The 10901-nt window shown below is 50.0% G+C and overlaps 3 protein-coding genes across 3 annotated transcripts; 2 read left to right on the forward strand and 1 right to left on the reverse strand.

Moving 5' to 3' along the window:
- Positions 1-565: 565 nt before the first annotated feature.
- Positions 566-3284, forward strand: STEHIDRAFT_135717 (alcohol oxidase; the record flags this gene model as incomplete). Its single annotated transcript, XM_007311315.1, has 14 exons — positions 566-695; positions 768-849; positions 911-977; positions 1036-1129; positions 1180-1286; positions 1359-1434; positions 1497-1708; positions 1762-1930; positions 1989-2060; positions 2126-2217; positions 2282-2527; positions 2588-2672; positions 2734-3095; positions 3177-3284. 14 exons carry the CDS (start codon positions 566-568, stop codon positions 3282-3284), a joined length of 1902 nt encoding a protein of 633 aa, XP_007311377.1.
- Positions 3285-5334: 2050 nt separating this feature from the next.
- On the reverse strand, positions 5335-6217 carry STEHIDRAFT_173072 (uncharacterized protein; the record flags this gene model as incomplete). The annotated part of the gene is made up of 4 exons (XM_007311316.1): positions 6159-6217; positions 5789-6091; positions 5600-5718; positions 5335-5550 (listed from the first exon to the last, which is right to left on the reverse strand). The coding sequence occupies exons 2-4, from the start codon at positions 5826-5828 to the stop codon at positions 5335-5337; spliced, it is 375 nt and encodes a 124-aa protein (XP_007311378.1). The 5' UTR covers positions 5829-6091; positions 6159-6217.
- Positions 6218-8423: 2206 nt separating this feature from the next.
- On the forward strand, positions 8424-9888 carry STEHIDRAFT_126450 (uncharacterized protein). Its single transcript, XM_007311323.1, has 3 exons — positions 8424-9491; positions 9558-9686; positions 9845-9888. The coding sequence occupies exon 1, from the start codon at positions 9187-9189 to the stop codon at positions 9481-9483; it is 297 nt and encodes a 98-aa protein (XP_007311385.1). The 5' UTR covers positions 8424-9186; the 3' UTR covers positions 9484-9491; positions 9558-9686; positions 9845-9888.
- The last annotated feature ends 1013 nt before the right edge of the window (positions 9889-10901 follow it).

Here is a 10901-nt window from a genome sequence, read left to right on the forward strand (position 1 = left end):
TACAGCCAGCACGACGAGAATTTGCATTGACCTATTATCAGGCTTCGACTGGTATGGTAATCTTTTAACTAAAAGAAGAAGCGGATAATACGCAGCCGAGAGTGTGGTTCTGAGTCAGCCACCACGAAGGTGAGTCGGAGATAGTCGGAGCTGTAAACCAGTGACCCCGTGTCAACGAGCAGTCAACGTCGGCGCTGTGGCAAACGATCGTGCCTGCTCTCGTAGAATGTAGGGCTATCCGGTTGAGGGCGCTATATTCTGCCTGGCCAGTCCGTATGCCCCTTTGAAACAATGGCTGTGGCTTTTTCGTCGTCACAGTCATCGATGCTGGAGGCTTTGGGGTTCAGCGGTCTCATCACGCATGGTCTTTTACGTGAACGCCTCTCGCTCAACGGTTTCACTAGCTATGGCATGTACCTGAAGATACACAGGCTTACTGGTCTGCAATATTGACTTTGTCGTATAAAGAGCCGAATTGTGGAGGAAAGTTTAAAAGCATTATCACAAGAGATCTCATCCTCCCCAACCTATTCGATTTCGTCGTTGATTATACCGTGACGCTATCATGCCATCATCCCGCTATCATACTCTATTAGTAGGCCTGCTTCTCTTCGCTACCTCGGCCATCGGTGCACTGTATGAAGACCCATCGAGTATCCCCCAAAGTGTAGCATACGACTACATCATTGTTGGAGGTAAGTTGTCATGCCGGATCCGATTTCTTTACAGACGCTAATCGGAGAACAATCACCGTTCATTGTTCCCAGCCGGGGCTGCTGGTGGTCTGCTATCCAACAGGCTGACTGAGTCCTCTGATGTGAAGGTTCTTTTGATCGAAGCGGGACCAAGGTACGCCGCTCTGAATCTCGAACGTTTCGTGTTCCGACTGATGGAGGATGCCTCGATACAGTGACTACAATAATATCGACATCCAGATTCCCAGGCTCGGCGCTGGAGGAATAAATGACCCTCAATTTGTGAGAAATCCACTTCATACCAATCTGCCATCTTGACTGACCGTCTGTGAGCTTTCAGGACTGGAACTTCACGACTACGGCTGTCGAAGGTTTAAATAATCGAACGCTCGAATATGCTCGCGGATACGTCTTGGGAGGCTCTACATCTATCAGTGAGGGGTACACCCTACGTATCCATTACAACGTGCTAAAATCTGCGTAGACTTCATGGCGTACAGTCGGGGTACGCGCGACGATTACGACCGCTGGGCCAACATCACTGAAGACAGAGGTTGGTCTTGGGATAACCTCTTCCCCTACATGATTAAGGTGAGAAATGCACTGCCCAGCATATATAATCCCTAATTATTGTCTGATTTTTTGTGGGCGCATCTCTATCAGATGGAGAATTTGACAGCGCCGTCCGACCACCGTAATACTACTGGAGAATATGATCCCGCTGTACATGGTTACAACGGTATGTTATGCTGTACCATGCTATCACAAGCTCGATCCACTCATTATTCACTTCATACACAGGACAGCTTGGGACCAGTATGACAGGGATATTGCTGCCCACAGACGGAAGAGTCTTCAACGCATCTGCACAACTGGCAGACGAATATCCATTCAATCTCGATGTGAACTCTGGGAACCCTATTGGGATTAGTAAGTCGCAGTGCCTCATATTGTTTAGAATTCACTTCTCATTATTGTCACATTTGTTCAACACAGGCTGGGCCCAGACTACGGTTCATCCCATTTGTAGTATCATTGTCAATTTTTGCTCATACCTTGTCCACAGATTGCGGATGGTGCGCGTTCGAGCTCCGCCAGGGACTTCATCGCCCCAGCTCTTTCACGCTCAAATCTCGACGTCGTGGTCAACACCCACGTCACAAAGATTGTCCAAACTGGGACACAGGACAATCTTCCTGTGTTCCTCGGAGTGAACTTCGCGCATAATGCTTCCAGTAAGCGTACTCCATGTCTATCTACATTTGATTAATAACGATTTGGCCATATTGCAAGGTCCTGTGTTCTCGTTGAATGCCACTCGTGAAGTTATTCTATCCGCAGGGCCCTTTCAGACACCACACCTGCGTGAGTCTAGCGCACTTCTCATGTAAAAATACATATTTGCCTCACATTATTGGACACCACCATAGTAATGTTGTCTGGTATCGGAGACTCTGATGTTTTGTCTGAAGTTGGTATCCAAACTATAGTCGATCTTAAGGATGTTGGGAAGAACCTACAGGCAAGCCACCGTTTTGCTCCTCTGATTCTATCAGGGTTGAATCACTGAAGCATTGCACTTACAGGACCACCCGCTCATGACCTCGAGCTGGACAGTCAGTTCCAACGACACTCTCGATGATCTCTCTCGAAACGCCACCCTTGAAAACGAGACCTTGAACGAGTGGCTCGTCAATCGTACTGGAGCAGATGTGATATCTGCTGGTAACCAATGGGGATGGTTGAGGCTGCCCGATAACGCCAGTATTTTCGAAAACACCACCGATCCTAGTGCTGGACCTACGTCGGCACATTATGAGATGATATTCACGGTCAGTCATTTTATCCATATTTCATGTATATGTTGACGCTTAACTCTGGTCTCCCTCCAGAACAACTTTCTGTCATTCATCGAACCTGAGCCCACGAATGGAAGCTTCTTCACAATGTTCACCAACGTTGTCTCCACTTCGTCCCGTAATATTTCTCTTTTTACATCGAACAGAATGACCCTCATGCCGTAACACTTGCGTCGTAGGCGGATCTGTTAGCCTCAACAGCACCAACCCTTTCGACCAGCCAATAATCTCGCCAAACCTTCTCGCCACCGAATTTGACATCTTCAACATGCGTGAAGCCCTCAAATCCGCGCGACGATTCATGGCTGCACCCGCCTGGTCGGACTGGATTATTGGGGAGTATGGGGACTTTGCACAGGCGCAAACCGATGATGAACTCGATGCATATATTAGGGCGCAGGCGTACACGAATTCGCATGGCTCGTGCACTGTGCCTATGGGAAAGACCGGAAATGATACGTCGAGGGGGAGTGGAGCGTTGAATTCGGATTTGACAGTGAAGCAAACGGTCGGTTTGAGGGTAGTGGATTCCACAATATTTGTTCGTACTCATATTCTAGCTCTGTTACTGTTCGAGTGTAGCGATATAATACTGATTGCTAACTTTCTCTTGTTTCTATAGCCTCGGATCCCCGCAGCGCACACGCAGACGCCGACATATATTGTCGCCGAGCGCGCTGCTGATTTAATAAAGGCTGCGGATCGTCGTTATAACACGACCTCCCTTTGATTCCCATGGAAAGGATAAAGTACCCCTTTTCGGGACGTTGTACATGTACGATCGGAAACACTCAGTGTATTTAACTCTCTTGCTTGACATCTGTTATTAATTTGTTCGGGTGTGATTCATTCTTACACCGCACACCCGTAATTCATCAGATATCACTGCGTCTATATGCTAGGCAGAGTCAGTACATCTAGTCATCCAGCCATAATACGTGACCTACCATTTGTATGTACAGGCGTAGGCGGTGCAGATAGCAAGAAGTCATACTGATGATCAAGGGAAGTAGACGTCGCAGGTAGATCATCACTGAAACTGAAGGTGTAACCAACGAACACAGTAGAGCACGAGGTAGGCCTAAGTCGTTGAAGAGTCTGCGTCGTATGCCTGGGTGAGTTATCAAATAGAGGGCAGCGGATCTATGAGGTCTGGTCAGAACGACATTGAAAGCATCAAAAGCTTCACGGAGATTGCGTACCTGTCAAATAAAAGCGCGCGGGCAATGCGTGACGGCTGGTAACAGCCGTGCTACCCACTTCTAATACAGATACACACAGGTGTTCAGTAACAGACCTGAAATCGTGTAACAACGAGATTTACTCACATTCATCCACACATGATCGTCCCTTTGGGACTCACCGGCGGCTCGAAGCTCAATCTCAAGAGATCAGCATAAGCTGAAATCATCTATCAACCTTCTATCACGCTTTGCAACAATCATGACGCAGACTTCCGAAAGGCACTACCTTAGTCGTCCTTTATCTCTTCGATCAGTCACTGTGAGGGTATCAGTCTCGGAGTGCACGTATAGAGCCGCGGTACCAGCATTCTTCCATCGAGCTGATGTTCTCCACTGAGTATTTTGCGGTACGTCGCTCCCGGGGCAAGTCGTGTGGATGTTACAGCGACCAGGACACTGGACAGATGAAGTGTGGACTAGTGATGGTTCGGTCGTTGTGGCGGTGGCGTTGAGGCTAGCATGGAATCGAGGAAAATTGTCCGTCGCAACGGCACCAACGACCAGGAGAGGGCTAAACGAAGCAGTCGACAGGAATGTCATTTATGTACAGCTGTCGATGAGGCGATGCGGGATTTAGCACTCAGGAAGCGGGACTGGTTTCTCTTCTGTATGACGAAATAGGACGCAGCTTTGGAAACGAGTACCGAGCAGCGCTACTCATTCGCTGTTGACCATCTCGTGGTCGAAGGTCGTGAATGGATACCATTCCGTTGCAAGATTTTGAGTCTTTAAGGTGAGGTAGGTCAACGGAGTACCAGGCCCCAGACGACCTGCGTTCAACGTAGTAGTGAGTACGTCTGCCATCGGTTCAGATAGAACCGAAGGACACACGCGCTAATCCACTACTCTCCCACATGCATCGTCTAGCACTCCGTTTGATGAACCTATTCGCTTGTAAATGGCCAACACTGTTGTCTGTGTCCTATCTCTAACCTAGTCTCGAAATCCAGACTCCAAGATCGAGGAAGACAATCGTTCCTCTTCACTATAGATCTCTAACCCCTCCTCGGACTCACGGGCGGCATCCAAGTATGACTATATTCCGAACTTGAGAAAGCAGAGATGTTGTAAGTTTCGTGAGCGTCGGCAACGAGAAAGTGTCGATATATTCTTCGAGGGAAATGATCGAGTTTGTGTGAACACCGTCCGATATCGGAAACGGACGCGAGGGAGTGTGGAGTGCTGAATAGAGTGATTGGCATAATAATTTCGAGGCACTTCAGATGAGAGCGGTGGCGGTGGATTTCACTATTAGTGCAATCGCATTGTAAGGCTGACCAAATGTAAACGGGACTAGCGCGAAACGTCCCTTCCACGTCGTCGATCGACTACCAACTCAATCTCCACCAAGCATTTCCTCCGCGTCCTCAGCCTTACCAAACCACGTTCTCCTGGTCGATTCTGTGTCGCTACCTGTAGGATGCGAAGACCCTACAGACGATGACCTGGAACAGTCCAGAACAAGGACGAGGATGCCGTCCCTCGAGCTCCATCACGACCGCACCCCAACACTAAATAACACTGAACCACCACAGTTCAGAAGCTCCTCACGATATAGATCGATCTTATCTCCTCCGTGAACGTCGATCTATGCACAGGATACATGCTGTCGAATTTTTGGCGCCGTGTCGACGTCAGGAGATGAGGCGAAGGAGAACGTGGTGTCTTTGGTGGTGGGTGCGCCAGTGTGGCGGTGGCGTAGTCTGGTACTGGCGGAAAATGTAGGAGTGCGAAGTTCAGGATATGGACAGACTGAAAATATGGTAAGAAGCATAACAGGCCAAGGGAAGAGGGAATATACTCGTGCATGAGCGGAGGGGGCCGGTGAGGATGGCGGAGGCGTTGCTGACTTGGAAACTGGCAGGACACAGGCAAAAGAAGAAGAATGGACGACCGGCGCGTGTTCGAAGATTCTCTGAACTATTTTGTGGTGAATATGCATGAGTATTCCCAAAAGGGAGGGAGCGATGAGGACGAAAAATCAACGTACCAGGCAGATCGCAAGAAGAGAGAGGAAATAGCACGGTCATAATGCGTGATAATTCGGCAACAGGAAGGAGCAAGTTGGCTCGCGCCGCCGTGAAGCTGGAGGTGCCGCGGGCCAGAGAGATTGGGCGACCATGTAACGATAGGATAACTTGCTTCCTCGTTCCCACAGCTAGTCAGAACGAGTAGACATTCAGTAAGACCGCCACCTTAGACTGAGAACATCGCCTTGTTGTCCCTTTCGTGATGGGCCACAGAAAGATGTGAAGGTACGATGGATCAGAAGTATTTCTATAATATTTCAATGCTAGAAGTTCATCCAGACAGTTAGTATCCTGCTTTATACGAGAGAACTCGATCTAACAGAGGCAGACCAAGCTGTAGTGAGTTCGGTGCGTCCCATTCTGATCGTACGTCAGTCAAACACGACTTCAAGTACTCTAGGTCGAGACGTGTATGCTTGCAAGGAGCTATTCACAGACTGAGTGATAGGAACGAAGGCGAGACACTAGATAAAGGAGAGACGTCGAACGACAAGCATATCGACAACCGCGACTCGACTTCGGTTGAGAGGCGGGTGCGGAGTTTAGCGGAGTTTCATCATTCGACACGTGATGAGGTAGGTTTTCCGCCAATTTGTATCGATTTTCGCGTCCTTCTTCGTCGACACTCCTCAATACCCCGTTGTGAATGTAATAGTACGTCTTCACTTCTTCCTCTACAGTGAAGTACTAACTGAAGCTGTATCATTTTTCAGTGTATCTCTCAGCGCGGACTCCCCGTCCGAGACTTCCTGCCGGCGACGAAGATCCATCACAAGGGCCAGCCGCATCGCTACATCACGCCCGAAGGTAGATTCAATGACTAGACCACAGTGGACCATATTTCGCTGGGTGCGCCCTCTATCGCGTCTCCTCCACTGTTCCTTGTCCAACCGTCGTTACTGATTTCTCTCTGACGTAGAGTCTTACTCAACCATCATATGAAGTGGCGAAGAGTTTGGACCCTTGAGCCACCTCACGCACTATACGCGGTCGTGCACGAGGACGATGTTATTCCCTAGCCGGGGCGTGTAGCAATCGCGCAGTACGTCTTTTATCTTGGTTTCCTTTCACCTTTCGCAACCGCCATTCCCTTCTCCCAGTCTAGCGTGTATCTGTGGTCGTGTTGTGTGCATATGTTGACAATCACTTATCCACCGCCTCCGCTTCTGAATACAGAACCTATTCTTAACCTTCCTCTTCCCTTTTCTACTCGAAACCGACTTTCACCTCGATCTATCTGCCGCGGGAGCACCACTGTTCAGTGACCCCAAATCCTACACTAGCGAGTTCGGCTTGTACGGTACTCAGTGAGGCATGCTTCCCTTGATCATTCTGAGTGTCTCTGACGGGCCGTTTCAAGTATCTGCAATCTGACGGCAAGATCTCCCGCGCTGCGTTCGCCATGAAGGACCTCTACGCCCCAAGCCGCGTTGTATTTAGAAACGCGGGTCCCAGGTCGCACTAGGAGTAATTTGACTAGCGTTCTGTGAGGTGGATTCATGGTCATGATCGGTCGTGGGGACACCGTTACGTGGAGATCAACCTTTAGATCCTTGTCCCAAAGTTAATAGTGGGTTCCCAATATCCGTCGTTAGACTCGTCGGAGACAGTTCATGTTCCTTTATCCCTTCGTCCTCATGGTCAGGAGGCTGATATTTGCCTCTTCATTCTGAGTAGACAGACTATCGCTTCTGTTTGTGCGCACAAGTGAATATACGGCATTGCCATATGCACCCATGAAACATCGGAGTCTCTTTGGCCTCCCATGGGAGAGAGCATTTGTTCACCGCATAATCCGGGTACGTCCTGGTTTTCCCATTATCCAGAAATCAGCGTTCTTCGTCTGACGATATTACTCTCCAGTCCCCAATGAATCCTGCCTTACGTGCCTCCTACGGCCTACCCTATCACCTCCGTCCCGCAACCCCACTGTTGACCGCCCCGGTGAATCTCTTATGTTGCATGTCACTATATCTTTTCGCCTTGCTAACACTGCGACTTCCACAAAGCCAATGCTACCGTTCAATTTACACTGGATCCTCCAGATTCGATCTCCCTCAGGCCACGTTTATACCGCGACAGATCCAAGAAGACTATAAAGCGTTCGAACCCGTTCCCTCTTCCCGCACGTCAACGCTACACTCGACTTCGCAGTCTACGACCCAGTCCCTTTCGTCGGTCACTCTCTCGGTCAATCTGCGCCATCCAATCGAGAGTCATGACCAATTGATTATCCTCGTTCATTTGGTGGCACTGTGCAACATTCGACTCGACAATAGCCTACATAGGTACACGAAATCACCCTACCGGCCGTCCTTCCGAGACTTCCCATGCCCTTACGCTCCATCCCTGGCACCCTGTCACGTTCAAACCTGGTGTTCGATTGATCCCTCTAGTCAGCAGGCCCATCAAGATCATAATTATTGCTCAGCCCAGCCTTGTTTCTGTCGGCCCTTCTATCCGTTCCATCGGGATTTCATCTTCACTGATGTACCGTCGCCATCTCGTTGAGTGGCGTCATATTGCCACACTTGATAACGTCCTCAAACGCACCCATTCATCGCCGCCTTCCGGTGTCTTCGTCCTCGTCCGTTTTCTGTGGTCGAGAATCGAGTTGACGTTCCGTTGAGTGGGGAGAAATCGACAGTTCATATTCTCGAGCAGGCAACATCTTTATCCACTGAATCGTCGTGTGCATTCGCTTCCTGCGATGGTGTAGCCGATTCAGTAGATCTTGTCTCTCAGCGACGCCCTCGAACTTTTATCCGTCGAGACCAGCCCGCTATCGTTGACCAATATGTCTGTATACCTTCTGGCTGGACATTTGTTGCCGCCTTTTTGGCCATCGCGCATCCTGAACCTGTGAGTCAGTGTTCTGGGTCGATACGTGAAGTTTCTTGTATAGAAGGGGGCAGGTGAAAGTCCCATCATATTCGTGGCGTCACCCTATTAGACGAACACGTCCAGACGATCTCCATCGTTTGGTAGTCGTCCAGTCCCTATCTCGAGTTGACTCAGTTTTAAGGAGCCCACGAGGCACCGTTCGAGCCATCCGTTCTGTCGTTTCGAGGGCTCAGCCCCTCCAATGTGGCTCATCCATCTCTGGGAGACTACCGTCTATGTTTCTTTCCGAAGCGTTCCTAGTGCTTCTCAGGCCTGGCTTACCCTGCACGCCTCTGCCTCCACATCCACGAGCCCAAGCAATCCACTCTGATCATTGCATACTTGCTGCCTTTACAATCGCATCCTCATCTCGTCCGTGTCTCTCTTGCACGATATTCTTCTCCGCACAACTGGACTTTGAAACCGATGCGTCCTACTCGGTACGCAGCTGCCTCTATGTTCACCGTTCGGAACCATGAACGGTTCCACGATGTACATCACTTGGTCACATCGTCGATCGCAGCCACCGGCAGGGGGTTTTCATCAACCTCGACACTGGCGAAGAGTCCCACCAGACTACCCCATCTCCTACCTCACGTCTCTATCCCCTTATGTCAATACTCGCGTCGGGCGCGAAGGGTTGAGAAAAGACGAGGGTCGTTCGCGTCGAAGAGGGCTGTCGTTTGTGTCGAAGTCACAGCCTCAGCCGCCTCTCGCCTCTCTACTCCATGCCCTAAACCAGATCCAAGGGATAGACCGTTGTTGCTCATAGTTCTCTAGGTGCGCCCTCTACTCCATTTCTCCGACTGTTATTCGTCTAATCGACACCCCTTCTCTCCATCTCAGATTCGTGCTCAAGCCTATAAAGCGGCGAAGAGTTTGGAGCCGTGCGCCACCTCACGCACAAGTTTGGAGTCATAGACGAGGAGATTATGAGGCTCATGTTCTCTAGTCGGGCCATGTAGCGGTCGCGAAGTACGTCTTTTCTGTTGTTTTCTTTCACTTGCCATCGCCACCATTCCGTTCTCCCAGTTGACCACGCATATCTACAGCGCTCGCGTTCTCGTTTGGTTCGTGGTCGTTTTGCTTGCTTATGCTGACTACCGTTCTTTGTCTTCACTGCTTCTGCATAGTGAATCTATCCATTACCTTTCTTCTTTTTCTTCTGCCTCTACGATCTAACCTATTATCTTCGTCCCAGAACCGTATTGTCGACCGCTCCGACGAATCCCTCTAGCGCCCCGCCACTACATCCGTCCTCATACCAAAACAACTTCCATCGGAATGCTACCGTTCACTCTCCCCCGAATCCTTCTCGACCGAGCTCGTTCTTCGGCCCATATCCATATCGCGTCAGACTCAAGAAAATTCTGTCAAGCTTTCGGTCGGGTTCGCTTTCCGCATGCCAATGCTGCGCTCACGCTTTTTGGGCTTCGCAGTCTACGGCCCAGTTCGTTTCGTCGGTCCTGTCTCGGTCCATTCTCACCATCCAGTCGGGAATCAAGACCAACTCTCTATCTTCACACCTTCGGCGGGACGATGCAACAATGAACTCCAGAATCGCCTCCCAGATGCTCACACGAAATCATCCAACCGTCCGTTCGTCCAAGTCTTCCCCACGCCCTTTCCCTCCCTCCGTGGTAACCTCGCACGTTCAAACCTTGCGTTCAATCGGTCTAGTCATCATGCAATAAAGACGATTATTCTTCGTTCTCCGCCCAGCGCATCACCACTTCTGGTCCTTTTGTCCATTCCAGCTCGAAGCGTTCCATCTTTGCTCATTGTCGTCGCAGGCCAACCCATGCGATCCCAGGCCTTCAAAAGCGGTTCACGTTTCCGCATAAATCCACTGTTATAGTCGATGACGACGAAAAGTAAGCCTCCATTTCATTGTGGCCCCTATCACGTATCGTCGCTCACGAAGGTCGATGCTATCTCATTGGGTGGCGTCACTAGACACCGTCCTCAAACGCACTCCTTCATCACGATGGACGCCTTCTCATGTCTTGCTCCTCTTCCGTTTGCCATGGTTGAGTTTGATCAGTGGGCGTTCCGTTGGGAGAGATTGGCCCGCTCATATCCTCAAGCAGGCGAATGTTTGTCTCCATTGAATGGTCGCACACGGTTCACATTGTACGTCAGTGAGGATCTAGTCTCGCAGCGACCCATCGAAATTTTATCCTTCCAATC

This window comes from Stereum hirsutum (assembly GCF_000264905.1).
Source record: "Stereum hirsutum FP-91666 SS1 unplaced genomic scaffold STEHIscaffold_25, whole genome shotgun sequence".
Classification (NCBI taxonomy): domain Eukaryota; kingdom Fungi; phylum Basidiomycota; class Agaricomycetes; order Russulales; family Stereaceae; genus Stereum; species Stereum hirsutum.

Bases quoted from the DNA above. Each gene is read 5' to 3' on its own strand.
- STEHIDRAFT_126450 (XM_007311323.1), top strand. From the start codon at position 9,187: ATGAACGGTTCCACGATGTACATCACTTGGTCACATCGTCGATCGCAG.